The 19,214-nt window shown below is 47.1% G+C and overlaps 2 protein-coding genes and 1 pseudogene across 2 annotated transcripts; 2 read left to right on the forward strand and 1 right to left on the reverse strand.

Annotated features, from left to right (window-relative positions):
* Positions 1-1,570: 1,570 nt before the first annotated feature.
* Positions 1,571-5,008, forward strand: LOC125438462 (annotated as a pseudogene).
* Positions 5,009-5,784: 776 nt separating this feature from the next.
* SLC25A28 (solute carrier family 25 member 28) lies at positions 5,785-6,557 on the reverse strand. The gene has a single exon (XM_048506435.1). The coding sequence runs from the start codon at positions 6,514-6,516 to the stop codon at positions 6,034-6,036; it is 483 nt and encodes a 160-aa protein (XP_048362392.1). The 5' UTR covers positions 6,517-6,557; the 3' UTR covers positions 5,785-6,033.
* A 246-nt stretch (positions 6,558-6,803) lies between these two features.
* Positions 6,804-19,177, forward strand: ENTPD7 (ectonucleoside triphosphate diphosphohydrolase 7). The gene is given in 14 exon segments (XM_048505419.1): positions 6,804-7,329; positions 7,471-7,574; positions 8,832-9,014; positions 11,446-11,651; positions 11,778-11,869; positions 11,871-11,938; positions 12,710-12,813; positions 13,156-13,212; positions 13,520-13,668; positions 15,009-15,175; positions 15,979-16,303; positions 16,416-16,501; positions 16,617-16,778; positions 18,148-19,177. Coding segments are annotated over 13 exon segments (1,836 nt in total). The 5' UTR covers positions 6,804-7,329; positions 7,471-7,566; the 3' UTR covers positions 18,377-19,177.
* Positions 19,178-19,214: the final 37 nt, after the last annotated feature.

The raw sequence follows: 19,214 nt of genomic DNA on the forward strand, positions 1-19,214 counted from the left end.
GCTGGTAGGGGCTGATGGGAATTGTAGTTCCTGAACATCTGGAGAGCCGCAGGTTCCCTACCCCTGGGCTAGCAGCACCAAACTTTCAGGGATTGTTTGGGGGACTCTCCTGATGATACTACCTGGGTTTGGTGAGGTTTGGTTCAGGGGGTCCAAAGTTATAGACTCCCAAAGGGGGTGCCCCCATCCTCCATTGTTTTCAATGGGAGCTAATAGAACATGGGGGCCACACCTTTGAGGGTTCATAACTTTGGACCCCCTGAACCAAACTTCACCAAACCTGGGATATATTATCGGGAGAGTCTCTTATCAATACCACCTAAGTTTTGTGAAGCTTGGTCCAGGGGGTCGAAAGCTATGGACTCCCAAAGGGGGTGCCCCCATCCCCCATTGTTTCCAATGGGAGCTAATAGGAGATGGGGGCTACACCTTTGAGGGTCCATAACTTTGGACCCCCTGAACCAAACTTCACCAAACCTGGGTGGTATCATTAGGAGAGACTCCTAAAGATACCCTGAAAGTTTGGTGCTTATAGATTAACAATTGCCCCCCTGACAGCAGGCACCCCCCCAAATTTCCCCAGATTCTCCTTTTAAATCCACCCCCTTCGGCATGGATTTAAAGGGAGAATCTGAGGTCCTCAGTTTAGAAGAAGAAGAAGAGTTTGGATTTATATCCCCCCTTTCTCTCCTGTAGGAGACTCAAAGGGGCTTACAATCTCCTTGCCCTTGCTCCCTCACAACAAGGTGGGTGGGGCTGAGAGAGCTCAGAAAATCTGTGACTAGCCCAAGGTCACCCAGCTGGCGTGTGTGGGAGTGCACAGGCTAATCTGAATTCCCCAGATAAGCCTCCACAGCTCAAGTGGCAGAGCAGGGAATCAAACCCGGTTCCTCCAGATTAGAATGCACCTGCTCTTAATCACTATGCCACATTGAAAGTGATGCTGTTTCAGGGTGGGGGATAATCCACCCCAAAACAGCATCACTTTCAATGTTGTTTAACTAGGGACCCCAGATTCTCCCTTTAAGGTGGATTTAAAAGGAGAATTTGGGCTCTCTAGTTTAAACACCATTGAAAGTGATGCTGTTTGGGGGTGGATTCCAGCATCAGCGCTAGGCCAGGGGCGGGGCTTGGGGAGGCGTGGCCATGCCCTGGGGCAGGCGGGGGTGTGCCCCCCCCCAACCTCCCCCCATAAAAAATCTATACCTACGTCCCTGCCTTCATGCCATTTGAATAAGCACAGCCTGTTCGGCCACCACACTCCTCTCCATTTGTAGACCAAGGCCTCCCCAGTCGAGGAATTATTTCACTACCACGGAATCCTCTGAAGATACCTGGCTAGAGAAGGCTCCTCCTCTACGAGGAGCTAATACAAGCCGAATCCTGCCAAGTAAAGCTCGCAGCAGCATCACTTCCAAATACAACCCGGACGTAGTTTGTTTCTGTCATCAGATTTGTTACAACTACTTCCGGAATACAAGACACCAACGCAGTCCATGTTCATGATACCATGTGACATGTAGGAGGGCGGTGCTTGTTTTTCTCTCGCGCTCAGCAGGGGCAGGTAGGAACGGAGGGGCGTGGCTTCTCCTCAGGGGCGCGCGGCACAGAACTGTCAATACCGACGTCGCCTCCAGAGTCCCATCAAGGCGGACGCGTGATGAAGAGAGGGGACAGGAAGCGGGGGCCGGAGGGTGGGTCGCGGGTGAGTGGGCGGGGACTCGACCGGAAACCGAGTTCAGAAGGGAAACAGAATCCTAAGGGCGGGGTCAAGAGCGGAAGTCATGGGTGCCTGTTGTATTGCACAGTGGCTTGTATTGATTTTCATGAGGCACGTGGGCAATCAGGCGCACCCTCTGGGATCACCCAGCATGTTCCGCAGGGTCAAATTGCATTTGTTTAGGAATTATCTTTGAGAGCAGAATATATTAGGTTGGTATTCTGTTCTCTGAAGTCGTAAATTCCAGGAAAAAGCCTGCCGTTTGGTTTTGCTTAATCCATCCGGTGGCTCTCTTCCTCTTCTAAAGCTGTAATGTTTAGTCAGTGCAGTTTAATTGCTTAAAACCATAAAAAGAAATTAACGATGATATCAACGTTAAATTTGTATTTATTGAACAAAGACGTTCTAGCCCTTGTCCTAGAAAGGCAGTATGCGTGCCCAAGATTGCCAGAAAGAGCCACTGTGTGGATGGTTAGAATATCAGACCCAGAAGGACTCTTGTTTCGAATTCCTGCTCAGTCCTGGTGGTTAATGAGTGACCTTGGGTCAGTGATTTTTTCACAGTATAATTACCTCACAACTACCCCAAGCTTCAACTGTGTGATTCTATGTTTCTAAATGATTCCTATACAATTCATTAAGGTTAAAATGCAGAAGTTTGAGTTGAATGGACAGTATTTTAAATACACATGTAGGAAACTATTAAACTCACACTTCATCAGGATGACTAATTTGCATCTGCTCACTTTGTATGCCCAGAGGGCTGAAGAAAGGGAATTTAGGATAACAACTTTACACACACCTTTCATGAAAGGCTCTGTGATGTCAGAATGCCTTTTGTAACTGATCCTTCTGTTATCGGGTCTCTAGAATTGCTCTGCACTAGCCAAAGTTGTTTCTGAATCCACTTTTTTGCTCATTTCTGTAAAGATTGTGGTTGGTGACTTGTAAAAGCTAGCATGTTACACTTTGTCAACCTGTTGCTGTTTAGCCACTCCTGAACATCTCAAGATGAAAGGATCCAACTAAATACTTCAGTATAATGGAACTTTAGAGAGCATGCTTCTCAGCACCTGTTTTTCTGTTTTGTCACAGCAGAGCTGGATTTCCCCATAATATTTTACTGTATTTCTCTTCTAGGAATGGCCAATGGCTTTCTCATGGAAGTATGCGTTGATTCAGTGGAGTCTGCCGTAAATGCAGAAAGGGGAGGTAATGCTACAAAAAGACTGCAAAGGAAGGTGTGAGTCACCCTGTGAATAGCATAAAAAATCTCCACAGCTCCGATCTAGAATAGTGACACAATGCGATTGTAATCCATGGGCTTAGAAGGATTACTTGGACGGTGCTTGGACTGTGAATCACTAGTTTTAGTTATGGAGTGTGCTTGTAGCAGAGGGATCCCTTGCAGTATTTGTGTGTTATTATGTGTGTTTTATGAAGATTTAGGAGACTTTCTGTTTGAAGTTCACTGTAAGATGTAATACATTCCAGGAGCAAAAAACTCTGCTTATAGAATATAGGCTAAAATCAGATTATTTATTCTTAATGATCTTCATCTACCTATGTGAGATGGAAGTAGCCAAATATTTTCCCTAAATAAAAACTTGAGAGAGACCTTTTGTTTAGTTTCCTGTTGTCTTCTTCAGATGTGAAATCTGTGAGCCCAGTAGAAGTTGTACTTCAGCTTGTGCTCTTGCTGCAGGTGCTGGCCGCCTTGAATTGTGTGCTAATCTGATGGACGGAGGAACTACACCTAGTATTGGTGAGTTGGTACCTGCAAGCTAAGATGCAACTCTCCAACTTCCTGTATTGTGTATCTGTTTGGAAACGCCAAGCATTAAGGACTGGTTCTGATAGGAGACATCGTAAGCTCGACCATCTGTCCTCCAGGCTCTTTGTTCATGAAAGAGGGAGGAAGTAGCTAATGTTTGTTCATCTCCTATTTATTAAAATGAATTTTCACCATTCACAAGCCTCTAAAACGTAGTGGTGTTCTGCATACTCTTGTAGTAAAACCATTGTTTTTTTTCATTGGCATCTTCTGGAGAAACTTATGACAAGGCCAGCTGTAGTTATGTCATTATTCCCCTTCAGCAGCCTTATCGCTGCCTTTGTTTGAGGTTTGCTTTCCTCCATTGTAGCTGCAAGATTCAGTGCTGAGAGTTTTACTCTCCCACAGATTGGTGAGCCTGCGTCACACTGCAGAGTTCTAGTTTGCACTTTCTATTTACTGGAATAGCTAGCTGTTCATGCTCTAAGAACTGAATCCATTTTTGCCTACAGGTCTTTTGCAATGAGTGAAGCAGTGTATAAGGGTGCCTGTATTTGTGATGATCCGTCCTCGAGGGGGGGATTTCCTCTATTCTGACCGGGAAGTGGAAGTGATGAAGGCTGACATTCGACTGGCCAAGCAATATGGGGCTGATGGGCTGAAATTGTTGGAGCCTTGGCCGAATATGGGAGTGTGGACACAGAGCTCTGCACAGCACTGTTGGGTGAGTGGTTGAATGGGAGAAACTAAATCAGATTGCCTGCTAGTACTGCCTTTGTTTGTTTGTTTATATATTTGCTTTCCATTTCAAAATCTGCTTAGTGTGACTCACAGATAAAGTGAAAAAACAAAACCCCACAACGGGTCTACATTATAAATACATTTAAAGTTCAGAAGCATTGAAACAATAAAAGTTTTAACCCTTGTTTTAAAAAGAACAAAGAGACCAAGAATTTTAAAGCCATTTTGAAATAAAATGGTATTTGACTGCCAGCAAAAGGCCTGCAATGAGGAATGATACTGTTTGCTCTCACTGAAGTGTTTGGGGTGAGGCCTTTGTTAGAAGGGCCAGTTTTAGAAGGGTTGTCTTTGACTCCCCTGCTTGGATGGGAAAGATTCTCACTGGACAAATATCCACTAACCACTTGGGAATCGATTCTTTTTGCAGCTGTTTCTCGCCCCCTGCCGGTCACCTTTCATAGAGGTGAGTTTCTGGGGTTTGGAATGGGGAAGGGAAAATAACAGTAGCCAGGATTGCTGTGTGGTGGACTAATGGCACAGGTATGGTGGCTCGTCTGCTGGGGCTATGAGAATGAAATCTGAGTATGCATATATAAGTGGTGCTTACCATGGATGTGGCATTTTTCTATAGACTAAACAACCAGGGTTTTGCAATAAGATTTGGATTTTTTCAACATGTGGCTGATGTCTACATCTTGGAGTTTGCTTTTGCCAGTACAAACTGACATGCTCCATTTTCCTTGCAGCACGACATGGTCACCATGATCCACTAGCAGCATTAGAGACATTGATATCAGTGGGGTTCGAACGAGTGTTGACCAGTGGCTGTGACAGCTCAGCCCTGGAGGGGCTGCCTTTATTAAAGAGGCTGATGGATCAGGTGAAGTGTAATTTCTCCCAGCTTAGTATAACTATGTTCTGCCTTTTGCTTGCTTTCGTGCAGACTGTTATCTCAAGAATTATGAAGCAAAGTATAAGAGTAAAAAGGAATACCAACGCTGTGGGCTTCAGGTGTTCATGTTCCTTTTTTTTTGTTCATACTAGAAAATTAAAATAATAAAAATAGAATATGGAAATACTAAGCATGTTTTAGCACAGAATATGTATTTAAATATCATAGGGAAATAATACATATAGATTGCCATTTTTCCTTGTTCTCAAAATGCTGAGGTGCAACATTTACTTATTTAATTAATTCATTTGCAGCCCACTTCTTCAGCCAATAGGGATCCCAAACAGCTTACATCATTCTCCTCTACTGTATTTTATCCTTACAACAACCCTATGAGATAGGTTAGGCTGACAGTATAACTGGCCTAAGATCATCCAGCAAGCTTCCAAGACATGAGCGGTGATTTGAACCCAGGTCCCTAAATACTAGCCCAAAACTCTTAACCACCATACCACACTGGCTGTACCCAGTACTGCCTAGCTCAGTGGTGGCGAACCTTTGGCACTCCAGATGTTATGGACTACAATTCCCATCAGCCCCTGCCAGCATGGTCAATTGGCCATGCTGGCAGGGGCTGATGGGTGGGTGGGGCATTTCAGGCGTCAGCCGAAACTTTCTGAAACCAAGCATACTGCTTCACAGACATAAAGGAAATCAGTTGTATTCTTGCCTACCTCTGGCTATCGTTTCAAGTTCACAAACTGGCAGGTGCTTGTTGGCTTCAGGAGACAAACGACATGAGATAAAGAATCTCTCTCAACAACGTAATTCATTCTCTCTACCCATCGACACAGGCGTCCCGGGTCAAGACTCACCGTTTCTTCGCTCAAACCAAATCGGACCGAACTACTGACTAACAAGGAACAGGACTCCTACGGAGCTACCTGGCCCCATATGCTGGCACTGTCCGAAGCCTTCTTCCATACCTGCTTCTCCCCAACTTTGCACGCCAAAGGACTCATCGCCACCCGTCCCGGCCCTGACTCCACTTCTCTCTCGCCTGCACATCTCCGCGCGCTCCTGCTTCTTTGCGCCTCTACTCACCTTGACACAGTCCACGGGATACATGAGGCTGTGCTCCAGGACCCCGGCCACAGCCCCCGCCAACATGTGGGTGGAAGCAGCGGAGCCGCGTGGGAGGCCCTCATAGTCCGGCTCCGGGCCGGTCTCTGTACCTGTCCCGGCCCCACCCTCCCCACCGCCCCCCGGGGACCACGCCCAACCCGACCCTCCGCCGCCACCCCCGCCCAGAAGCAGGAAGAGCAGGCGGACCGGCTCCGCCCCGTCCCGCTGCCGGGGCCCAGCCGCACCGCCCGCCCCCAGCTCCATGGCGCCGCCGTCGAGTCCGCCGCTGGCCGCCTACTGGCTCCTGCAGCTCCCGCTCTCTTCGCCCCGCCTATGCAAGCCGCTCACTGGTCAGTGTCTAGATTCGCACCGCCCAAGGCCAGCCTTCATTGGTCGAACGAGATTCTGGTTAGCTCGTATTGGGTAATACGAGTCAGGTCGCTCGCCTGTCCGGACTGCACATTGGACAAATTTTGTGTGACCTTTCGTTCTTCCCTCCTTACCGGACTACATTTCCTCAATGGGTGCGTCGAAGTCTAAAGAAGGCATGGTCTTATTGGCCATGACGACTGTCATGCAGAATGACAGACTTAAAAGGTCTGCGCAGTTTTTCTATGGCGCTTGCGGCTTGTTTGTAGCACCCCGGTTGGCTTTATTAGTGATGACGTCGCGCGGGAAGTGTATGATTTTGCATAGAGAACAAGACAGCGGGCGATGGTTTGGACGGGAAATTACGCCAGCCTTGGAAGTTAACGACAGAGCGCCTGCGCCGCTTTGGGAAAAGTTCGGGTGACGTTATTAGAGGAAGCGGACCTTGCTATTGGATTGGCTCAGATGCAGTGACGTGTCAGAAGTTCGGAATTATGCCTGCCGAAAGTGGCGGTGTCTCTCCTAGAAGTTGTAGCATAGTCTCTGGAATGCGGGTGGATTGGCTACCTGCGGTCGGAGGCGGAGCCGAGACTCCTGGGTTCGAATCCCGACGCCAGCTGTAAGAATTCCGTTGCTGCCCTCGGCGACTGAGGACGTGGCGGGAGTGGGGCGCCCCGAGCGAGAGACTTCGCGTGGCCGGAGAAGCGGGTAAGAAGCGGAGCGGCGTGTTTAAGTCCGGATACCCCAGGAGAGAATCGTGCTGCGCATCCCCCCGACGGCGGGTCGCCTCCCATTCCGAGCTGGGTCTCCAGCGGTTGCCCCACCAGCAACGGCTCGCTTCTTTTCCAGGCTCCCAGGCGTCGTACTTTTAGAGGGCAAAGGGATGCCACTTCCTCCGACAGACGGTACAGGACATTAACCGTGCTTAGGGACTGTGGCAAGCACATGGCCAGGTGAGATTCGGTCATGCAGATCCGCCTCGAAACTACCTGCCTGGTTTTCCTCCCTGTGTTGAAATCTCTTTCCAGGCTAGTCGTGTATCATCTGGGGAGAAGGAAGTTGGAAGAAGGCTGTTAGTCAGCATCTTGGAGACTTCTGTGGACAATTTCTGTTGCCCCCACAGCGGGGGCTCATTGCTTCAGGGAACTGTCAGTTTGTGCTGTCAAAAATGTTACAATTGGCTAGTGGCCAAGGAAGCTTAAAAATCATGTTCGCCGTTCCTTAAGTTGTATAGCAGAGCACTGTAATGGTTTCGAAGTTGGGCTGGAATATGAATACATATATATTGTTTGGGTAATTGTGGGAGAAACACTACCTTTCTAACAGAAAGAGAAATAGAGTCCATGCAGCACCTTTAGAAAAATAGGGTTGTAGTCGACTGGAACAATTACTATAGGTATCATTCTGCTTCTACCACATTGTTTTATGCCTTTGTAGTTCCATTTTCTGCATCGGTTATAGTGTGTTATGCTATAGGTAGTTTTGTTTTTGGTATTGTCTGGGGGACATAGGTATAGATTTTTTATGGGGGGGCTGGGGGTGGAGCCAGGCCCCCACCCGCCCCTGGGGGCATGGCCACATCTCCCCAAGTCGGAAAAGCCAGAAAGGTTGCCTCTTCTTTAAAGTGGAGATCTAGAACAGTTGTGGACTTGGTTAAATTTTTATCATGCTGGGTGAATCAGGCTGTCTTTTCCCACAGGCTCCTTGGAAGAAGGTGCAAAAGTGAAGTTTCTCTCACTGAAAAATATAAAATCCAGCAATCATTGGGAACCTTATCCATTAGTATATGGAACACACGTGTCCCTGTCAACTGAGAACATTATGTGTTTTTGCATTGAGTTCTAACTGATTTGCTTCCTAATGTGTTTAGGGTTGTTACCAAAATGTCTACCTTTCAAACTGATGTAGTATGGTCCAGATAGCCTTCTTAAATATATGGCTTCCAGTTTGAAACAGAAGCATAGAATGATATTGTGGATCCACAGTGGCCAAATGTTTCTTTTTATATTCTCATGTGTATACTGTGACTTCTTTATATTTATTGGAACAAAAGATTCCTCATGGACAAAACTTCCTGCTGTGCACAGTGTGGATTTCTTTGCAGGTTGTCAGAAGTATTTGAATGTGGGTTTCTCTGGTTATTGTATTGGCATTGGCAAGGAGCTGAGGCCAATGGCCAGACTTACAGTTGTTTTCTTTTTCTATTCCAGGTTCTGTGTTTCCTGTCTGTGTCCAGCATCTTGGCACTTCACTGTGCCTAAAGTGAGTCTGTATCCCCGACAGCGCCTGGTACTGTTGGCCCTTTTGTTGGGAGTCTGTTTTGTGCTGATTGCAGCCACTGCAAATCTGTGGCATCAGAGGGCTTTTGGATCTCAAGATGGGCAGTTTGAAAGGTGGGTGTGTGGGATCACAGGGTTGCCAACTCCAGCTTGGGAAATTCCTTGAGACTTCTGGGTGGTGCCTGCAGAGATCAGGGTTTGGGGGGAAACTGATGTCTGCGATCTGGGGATCAATTGCAATTCTAGGCCTTACCTGGAAGTTGGTAACCCTATTCTGGCTTGGAGAAAACCTTTAGAAACGTGCTGAGGCCAAGAAATGGTATGAACCCCTGTCACAGAACTGAATCCTGGGTGTTTTCTTGGAGATCGTGGCAGAGAATCCAAGTAAGGGGTTTTTCCCCTAAGTAGATCAGTGCAGCTTCTTTGTCAGTGCATGAATTGCATCTGAGAGGGTAGTCTGCACTACAAACCAAGGATGCACAGTCTGTTTACTCCAGAAGCACTGGAAGAGAACTGGCTGCCACTGACTCCATTTCTAAACATCCTTAATGTTAGCTAAGCCTAAGTAATGGGTTTCTTAGAGCAGCAGTGGCGCAGTGGTTAAGAGCAGGTGCATTCTAATCTGGAGGAACTGGGTTTGATTCCCCGCTCTGCCGCTTGAGCTGTGGAGGTTTATCTGGGGAATTCAGATTAGCCTGTGCACTCCCACACATGCCAGCTGGGTGACCCTGGGCTAGTCACAGTCCTTCGGAGCTCTCTCAGCCCTACCCACCTCATAGGGTGTTTGTTGTTAGGGGGGAAGTGAAACGAGATTGTAAGCCCCTTTGAGTCTCCTACAGGAGAGAAAGGGGGGATGTAAATCCAAACTCTTCTTCTTTTCTTCTACTTCTGAAGTACAGTTGTCCCTCCCACGTTGTGACTTTCCACATTGTGGTTTTGACTGACTATGGGTAGAAAATCACCCCCCAACCCAACTCCAGAGCTGTGCTTACCTGGAGGCCCATGGTAGGGGAGAGGACAAGGAGGCGGCAGGGCTGGCAGGGAGCCAACATGGGCAAGCGAGACAGGCCCTGTGGTGGTGTGGGCCAAGAGCCTGGGGAGGAAGAGCCTGGCCCCAGGGGTGGTGCTTGGGCTGGAAGCAGGGAAAAAGCTTGGAGACAGCCAAAAATATGTTCACATTTTTCCAGATTGTGGGGCTGGTTGGGGGGGGGGGTTTGCTGTGCCCTAACCCCCATGATCTGGAAAGACAACTTGTAGTCAGTTCTAGAACATGTTGGGAAAGTGATCTTTATACCCTCAAAATGCACAAAGAATGAAGTTTTAATTATGGGTCAAATGGGTTTTGTTGATAAAAGGCAGGTCAGCCACCAGCCCTCTGAAAAAGGAAAATCCTGTGCACCAGTACAAGAAATTAGGCCACAAAAATGCTTCTGAATGCTGACAAATCAAAGTTGGAGTAAAGTCTAAAATAATAGCAGGAGTTATAGTGGGCTAATAACCCCATTGGATAGCAGAAGGAATTAATGCAACTAGAACGGAATCTATCTTAAACGAGAGCGTAAATGTGGGCATAGCTGTATCATCTGGTTGAGCAAGTACAGTATGCCCTTGGACCCTAGCTGCCTTTATCCTTTCTTTCTAGTTCTTCTGGTACTGTAACATCCCAGTCTTTATGAGAATATTAGGGGCATATTTTGTGTATTGCAAATATAATCACAGACTAGTTCGATAAACTTGCAGAAAAGATACCAGCACATATGATACATTTCCCGTTCTGCTGAGAGTGGTGTTTGCTACTCTTGTTAGGGCATTACTTCTGTCCTGATTGCTTGTTGGGTAGGAGCCATTTACAGGTGGTCCAGATGGCATGCTCTCACCAGTAGGGGAGGAACATGATGGGGGAAGGGGAGGGTCATAAAAAGATTAATAAGGGTTCTGCCTGCCAGTGTGTATGTTGGGACAAGGGGTGTGTGTGGTTATTCTGAAGTTGGTGCAATGCTGGCCATATGTTGAATTTGTGAACGAGAACCACTAAAAAGCCAAGATCTGTTTTCTTTGTGCAGGACATTCTGCACTGTGGTGAGATGTTTCCCACTGCAGTGGCAGTTTGTACAGAAAACATACCTTTCCTCAAAATTTTGTTGCATGTCCTAACTGGACCTCACCTTGTCAACTTCTCATTCGCATAGAGCAGTGGCATGGGGACGCAAATGGCACCCGGGGCAAAATGCCCCCCTCCCCCACAGGGCCCGGCCCTCCCACCCCCCCTTACCTTAGTTCAGCTGGTTGCAAAGAGCAGCCAGCTGAAAAGGCAGCCTGGCTGGGCCTGCCAAGCTGCTCCGGGTTTCTGCCGGGCCTAGCAACATTTATTTAAATAGGAGCTTTTGTGAGACTTCCTTAGATACGTGAAGGAAAAAAAACACTTTCATTACAGTTAGGCACATTTAGGGCCAGAAGGAAGTTTCTCTTCACCAGTGACCCTGGCATTTATGCTTGGTTTTGGTCTCTCTCAGTCATGTTGAAGTTGGTTCTTTCTGTTTTGCAGGTACATGGCCCGATTCCAAGACCTGGAGGCCACTGACACAGACAACGCAGCTCTGAATTATGGGGTGGTGGTTGACTGTGGGAGCAGCGGGTCCCGAGTCTTTGTGTATTTTTGGCCACCACACAATGGCAATCCTCATGACTTGCTGGACATCCGGCAGATGCGCGATCGCAACAGCCAACCTGTTGTCAAGAAAATCAAGCCAGGTTTGCATCTTCCCTGCTGCCTTCTTGTTAATGGATGTGGGTCTTTAGAAAGTCAGTGGGAGAACTTGGGTTATAGAATCCAGTGTGTGGTGGTGGCTGCTGAGACAAATCCCTCTCTTTGTACAGGGATCTCCACAGTAGCAACAACTCCAGACAAAGCCACTGATTACATGAGGCCCCTGCTCAGCTTTGCTGCTTGCAAGCACATACTCAAGGGGACCTAAACACAAAGGAGACCCCCTTTATGCATCTTTGTGTACAGCAGGAAATGGGAGGGAGACTCTCTGGCCTTGATTTGGTAGGAGTGGATGATGATCCCTTGGTGGGCCTGGATAGAGTGGCATTAGGTTCTTATGAGGCAGGCAGAACTTGTGACATGGGCTGGGTGAAGAAAAAGTGAAATATCCTTGAGATGAGGGATTGCCTAGACCACTCTCCTAATATGACACAGACCTAACAGCATTCTGGGTAGTCCCTCATTCATATGTTGCAGGAGAAGGCCCCAACTCAAAGATCAACAGGTTCCCAAGCACTGTGCATTGTAAACTGGTTTAATTATTTATTGTACTCAAATATGTTTTTATTCAACTGTTTCTCATCTGTCTCCTTTCCTCCATTTTACGCTCACGATAACCCTGAGAGATAGGTTAGGCAGAGAGAGTGACTGGCCCAGGATCACCCAAGGCACACAGGGATTTTAACCTACTTCTGCAGAATCCTAGTCCAACACTTGAATCATTACACCAGGTGAACTCTGTCCTTTTCCCACATTCAGCCGTTTTTCACAAAGTAGTGGTCTCTTAAGTTTTACTACGTGGCAGTACAAATTAACCCAGCAGCCTGGCTGGCAAGAAGCACTGTTTAAGAAGCTTAATTGTATATTCCCAGCTCCAAAGAAGCTGAGAAGGATTGGATACTTATTCTAAGAGACTACAGGTTTTCAAAATGGGGTGGAGTCTGTTATGTGGTAAGCTGAAAGGCCATGAAAAAAGCAGGGTTATGTATCTCTGTTTTCTCCATTGTGAAATACTTAGCACTGGCTTATGTAATACTTCCAGGCAGCAGGCAGCAATCCTGGAGGACCTGGTGAGGGATGTGCCGTTGGAATTTGACTTCCTTTTCTCTGAGTCACATGCAGAAGTGATATCAGGGAAGCAAGAAGGTAAGTGATAAGATTTGATTACTTCCTCCTGGGAGCTTGGCTAAGCTTGCGTGTGTGTGTGTGCATGTGTGTGCGTGCGCGCGCTAAGCTGTGTGGCATGCAGTCCAAATCAAGAACAAGGGGGTCAGTCAGCTAGTGCCTGGCAGCAGGAATGCAGTATGTGATGGCTTGATAGCTGCACGTTGTGGGAGGCAAAAGCTGTACTCTGTGTCTTAGCTTATTTAGTGTAAATAACGGATGACAGCCTGCTGTTATTGTGTCATCCCCTCAAGGTTAGGGTGCTGCAATTGCACCATTAATTTCCCAGAGACCTAATGATGTCCATGGCTCTCTTTCCCTCAGGTGTCTATGCTTGGATAGGCATCAACTTTGTTCTGGGGCGATTTGACCATAAAGAAGGTGAGACTGGAAGAAACGGCTGTAGGCTTGAGGGTGAATTACAGCTTTCTCTTTGAGGTTATTAGGAGAGAGCATAGCCCATGCTTAATTCCTGGCAGGATTTCCCTCCCTGGATTTCCCCTGTCTCCTATTCTGGGGTCATTTCTCATTCCCCATTTTCAGCAGGTGTGCAGATGAGTGGGAATTATTTCAATACTCCCTCCCTCCTGTATTTCCAAATGGGGAAGGCAAGAGTGATTTCTCTCCTCCTTCCCGTATGATCTTTTTTTCTGGGATAGTGGTAACACTCTTCTTTATGGGATTGCAGAGGAAGATGCACTTGTTTCAGTGACCCTGGCTGGCCAGGAAGAGCCTCTATTGAGAAAGAGGACTGTTGGCATCCTAGACATGGGAGGTGCTTCTCTACAAATAGCATATGAAGTGCCCAGCACTGCAGCCTTCTCTTCTCTACAGCAGGTGTGTAAATATTGGGCAAACCAAGATAGAGGTGTTCTGTTCCAAAATGGGCACTATTCATTATCGTCTTGAAAACTACCTCCTGAATCAGACAAAGGACCCAGTGAATCCACCATCCTCTTTCCCACAATGGCCAATCAGATGCCCCAGAAAGGCCATGAGCAAGGGTAAACAAGGCCCAAATTCCCCCTGTTGGTTGTCCCAGCTCCTGACATTCAGAGATACTTTGAACAAGTACTTTCTTTTGCCTGTCCTAAATGTACCGCCCATCAAATCATTAAATGCCCTTGAGTTCAAGTATTGCAGTAGACCAGTGGTGGCAGATCTATGGCACACATGCCAGAGGGGGCAATCAGAGCCCTTTATGTGGGCACGCATGCCGTCACCCCAGTTTGGGCACTCAGCAGTGGCGTAGCGCCGGGGGGGTCCGCGATGCACCCGGCACATGCCCCTGCGGGGGCATGTGAAGGCATTCCAGGGGCATGGTGGGGGCATTCTAGGGGGAGTTCCAGGGCGTGGCGGATGGGGTGTGGCAGGGGCACAGGGCCCATATGTGCCCCAGGCACAATTTCCCCTGGCTCTGCCCCTGGCACTCAGTCTCTAAAAGGTTTGCCATCAGTGCAGTAGACTATACACTTTTTCCAGCTCTTGTTGAGATGGGTAACCAGAACTGTACGCCATCCTCTGAATTCAACCACACCAGAGAGTTGTACAAGACTATATCCTGGCTGTTTGTTTTTTAGTCCATTTCTTAATAACCCCAATAGTGGAATTTGCATTGTTCACAATTGCTTCACACACAGTCACTATTTCCTTGAGTTTTATCTGCTGTGACCCCCTAGATCTGACTCCTGGTGAGTCATTACCAATTTAAATGCCATCACTTAAAGACTCTTCTCCTTCTATGCATCACTTTATATTTATTAGAACCAAACTTCATTTGCCATTCACTCAGCTCAGTGAGGTCCTTTTGGATCATTTAATGATCCTCTCAGATTTGCACCATCCTGAATAATTTGGTAGTATCTGCAAACTTAGTTACTTGACTGAATTGTACTGTGAATTATCCTTTTAAAAATTGATGTTATATTGGCTGCCTACCAGTGCCCTGATAGGCAAGCCAATTTTAGTGATGTTGCATTTACATTTGAGTTCTTTGACACCACTCAGGTGCACACTGTCTGGGCCTGCTTACTTTTGGTCAATTAGCTCTTGGATGTCATCTTATTATATTCACTTGACTGCATTCTTTAGACCATCTTCAGACCATTTTGATACAAGTAGCCTCCTCCCTTCTTCTACAGCAAAAATGGCCACAAACAGTTCATTAATTATTCTAGGAGAGAGCTGCCAAGAGCCTTCTTGCTGATTTCAACCTCGGCTGTGATGCACAACACACAAACCATTTGTACCGGGTCTATGTCAACACCTTCCTGGGCTTTGGGGGCAACTTTGCTCGGCAACGCTATGAAGAATTGATGCTGAATCAGACCAGCACCCACAACAGGTATCCTTGACTTCATATACTCAGGTTGTAAAAAGTCCATCCAAATGCCCAAGCTCCCAATAATTACTTCTGGGTGTGCCTGATGCTGAGAGAGATGGCTCCTGTTCTCCTTGCTGTACAAATTCCACGTGGCCACTTCGATGGCAGAATGTCAAGGAAAAAGGGTAGCAGAGTTCATGTAGTAACAGGCATGTGGCCCAACAGTATCTCGCCAAGCAGACCAGGCTTTTGCAGATAGAGATGTCTTGTGGATAACAGGGGGGAAGCAGTGATGTGAGGGAAGCACATCCGTTTGTCTTCGCTTACCACTAATTTAAAGAATACATGTATCGATGGCAGTGTGCCATCACTTGCTCATGGAGTGGTAAATCTGCTGGGAGGCATTTGTGTCTTGTGAGATGTGATCTTCTGCTCGTAGGATTTTTGCTATTTCAATCCTTTCTGATAGAAATGTGCAGTGACTGCATCACCCTGATTGATTTCCTCCCAGGTTCTCAAGAGTAAATCAAATCTAGCCAGCAACTCAATTGCAGGTAGGGGGTGGTGTCCTCTGAATGGCTAGCTGGTACTGAATAACTGCATCTTTTGGAGGCACACTGTAGTCAGAATGCATGTGTTAGGGCATGTGCTAGCACTGCTGCTAGTAATGCGTTAGGACAAGCGTATCATGTTTGTGCATTGTTACTGGGAAGAGATGAGTTAGGCTGAACATGAAGGCAGTGGAAGATGATGGTAGTCTGGTTTCATACTTTTGCTAGTTTAGGTACAATGCAGAGAAAAATGGGGACTCTTTCTCATTACAGGTTACAGGGTGATCAGAATGGGGCAAATCCTCAGTTGCCAATCCTAGATCCTTGCCTGCCCGTAGGACTGGAGGATGTTGTGGAGCAAGTGGGTCAGACCTGGCATGTCAGGGGCCAGGGAGATTGGCAGACCTGTGCAGAGCGGCTGTTCCCCCTGTTGGCTGGAGACAACAGTAGCCAGACCTCACTAGGGAACACCTACCAAGCACCCATTAACTTTGCTAACAGTGAGTTTTATGGGTTTTCTGAATTCTACTACTGCACAGAAGATGTGTTGCGTCTGGGAGGACCGTATCATGCACCCACCTTCATGCGTGCTGCTCAGGTAAATATGAATTGGGGGTGGGGGGGGGGAGGAAAGGACTCATCCTTACCCTTACCTGGGCCTGCCTGCCTGTGTGTGAACTCTGTGCTGATCTCTGTGTTTTGCCTTCCAGGATTATTGCAGTATGAGCTGGTCATCACTAACACAGAGGTTCAACGACAAGCTGTACTCATTGCATGCAGACTTGCATCGTGTCAAGTAGGAGCCATACCTTGGTGTGGGGCAGGAGCTATAGGGACTCTATTTTTTTTTCTGAATCAGATTAGTGCCAGACCAGCATCTTTGTAATAGAACCCCTATCTTTCATTTGCAGGTACCAGTGCTTTAAGTCAGCATGGATGCACCAAGTCCTCCATAAAGGGTTCAATTTCCCAACAGACTATTCTGGCCTGTATACAGCTCAGTTAGTGTATGACCGAGAGGTGCAGTGGACTCTGGGAGCCATTCTTTATAAGACCCGCTTCTTGCCGCTCAGGTAATAAAAAACACTGCCTACTAGACCCTTCTAAGCCATTCATGGAATGTAAGATACAAAAACTCAGCAGGTTCACACCGCAAATGATTGCTTCTGTTTCCGTAAGAGGTCAACCTTACATGTTGAGAACCATTTCTAAGTTGTAAGTAAGGGGATAGGACACTGCACATAAATATTCTATGAGGCTCAGCAGTGGGAATGCAACCTGGGTCTTATTTCAAAAAACCTCAGTTTGCTGGAGGAGAATGTTGGGTGCATGCTGGACATCTCTGGTTCTGCTCAATCTCAGTTCCTTTTGAAATTCCTGTGTAGTCCTCTTGTTGACTTTCAGACATTACCCACCTGTTTTTTACATTACATCTGAGGAGATTTAAGAGACTAGCTTTGCATTTGTACAGTGAACCCATAGACATCTGGGATCTGAACAGATATTGCTGGGGAAAGATCCTACTTGGTCCTATCATTCCCATCAGTTAGTATTATAAGGAGCAACGGATACACCCATGAGAAACTCCCATAGAAATTCCCTCAAGTTTGTCTGCTTTTACCTCTAATTTCAACCCCCCAGAGTCACCTTCCTCTACTCATTCCTTACACAACTTCTTTCTCCCCTTCAAGGCCCCCAGCACTGGGCCCTGTCTCCTGTTTGCTGGTCTGCTCTTTCCTCAGTCCCCCTTCCTCACCACCAGGATAGAGAGTGGCTGTGGGCTCCCTCCAGCCCAAACATGGTCAGCACCCATCTTCTCTGGCTGTGGACATGCCCCCCAGCACTGCCACTGATTTTCAGACTGGCCATAGGCTCCCTCTTAGCTTAAATGTTGTCGGTTTGCAGTACCTACTTCCTCCAGCAGTTCCTGCCTTACCTTCCTGCAGCCCTTGCCCCCACCAGTGCATCTCAGGGGTTGCCAGACAGCCGATCCTGTGATGGCATGTCACAGGAGCTCCTTTATCTTTTAGTCTGTAGGGATTTGACAATCTGTCGCCTTTTTCCACCCACTTTTCAGAAGTTTCAGCCAATCTGAAGACCCATCCAGCTTTGCAGAAAAATCCGACATCTCTCTATATATCCTTATTCTGCTTATTTTTCTTTCCACATTTTTGTCCATGTTCACAATTAGATAAGTGTATGCTTTCCTAGTAAGAGACTGCATCTGTGGGATGATGGGGTGGTGGTAGTGGTGGTGGCGGGGGGAGGGGGGGAGCAACCTACATCCTTAACAGACAGGGCTACCAGATAAGTTCTACCTAGCATTTTCCTTTTCACATAATGTATATTCCATTAAAAATATCTGTTGCAGTTGTTAAAAGGTGTAAAGGCCCTCACCATAGAGAAACAAAATCCACATTGATCTTCTCTCCTCCTTTTCAGGGATATCCACCCAGAGGGCATCCGTCCAGCACACAGCTCGTGGCTGCATCTTTCCTTTGTCTACAATCACTATCTTTTCTTTGCATGTATTCTTGTGGTGATGCTAGCAATTGGACTCTACCTCCTCCGCTTGCACCGCATCCACCGACAGCAACTGCGCTCAGCATCATTGGACCTGTTGTGGTTGGCAGAAGTGGTGCCACTGCCAGGCCAAGAGCCAGGTTCTTGATCACCAAGCTACCTCTCAGAGACTGTTCCGTGGCATTGTCTTTAACAGGCCCCAAAGCTATGATAGTGAGGTGTTTTAAGCCAGAACTGTACTGAGCCCAGGCCACATCTACCTTGCCTCCTGTTGCAGCGGAGAAAAGCTGCACAGTCACAGTGGACTCTATGTTCTATTTTGTGCTTAAAAGGCCCATCCAGTGTAGAATATACAAACTGCAAATACTATGAAGGGAAAGGGGGGAGGGGTGATGGGGAGCAGATTGCTGCTGGTACAGCAGATTTGTAAGTGACCAAAAATAACTTGATTTACTCAGGGAAAGATCAGGACTTGTTTGTGCAGGATTTGGCCCTATTTTCTGGGCCAAATATCTTGTCTAGCATGATACCTCACAAGCAAAAAAATGGTGCTTGAACTCTGAGCCCAGCCCTCAAGAGTCTCCTCAGTGCTATTATAGGAAGACCAAGGGAGGAAGTCAGGCAAAAGCCCTGCAGGACTACAAAGACCCAGAAAGGGGTTTAATCAGTTGCTGCTATTTTCCGCTTCCTTCTCCTATCGAGTGAAGGCCCAACCACTTCTTGCTGCTGTTTTTCATCTCATCTTAAGTTCATTTTATATTCTGCGCCAGCCCACCTAAAAGGGAGGTTGAAATATTTCACCCTGTTTAATGTTTTCATAGTAGCATCTAGCCCCCGGAATGAATTGTGGACTAGATATATAATTTATCTGTTTTAATATTTTAACTACAGTGGTCCCACTACTGTAAATCTCTGTAATCAAGAATTTCTTCATGCCAGCTGTAAATCACCATGAACTCAGAGTTATCATTCATCGTCTCTGAAGC

This window comes from Sphaerodactylus townsendi, linkage group LG08 (assembly GCF_021028975.2).
Source record: "Sphaerodactylus townsendi isolate TG3544 linkage group LG08, MPM_Stown_v2.3, whole genome shotgun sequence".
Taxonomy (NCBI): Eukaryota; Metazoa; Chordata; class Lepidosauria; order Squamata; family Sphaerodactylidae; genus Sphaerodactylus; species Sphaerodactylus townsendi.

Coding starts and splice junctions, on each gene's coding strand:
- SLC25A28 (XM_048506435.1), bottom strand. CDS start 6,516: ATGGAGCTGGGGGCGGGCGGTGCGGCTGGGCCCCGGCAGCGGGACGGG.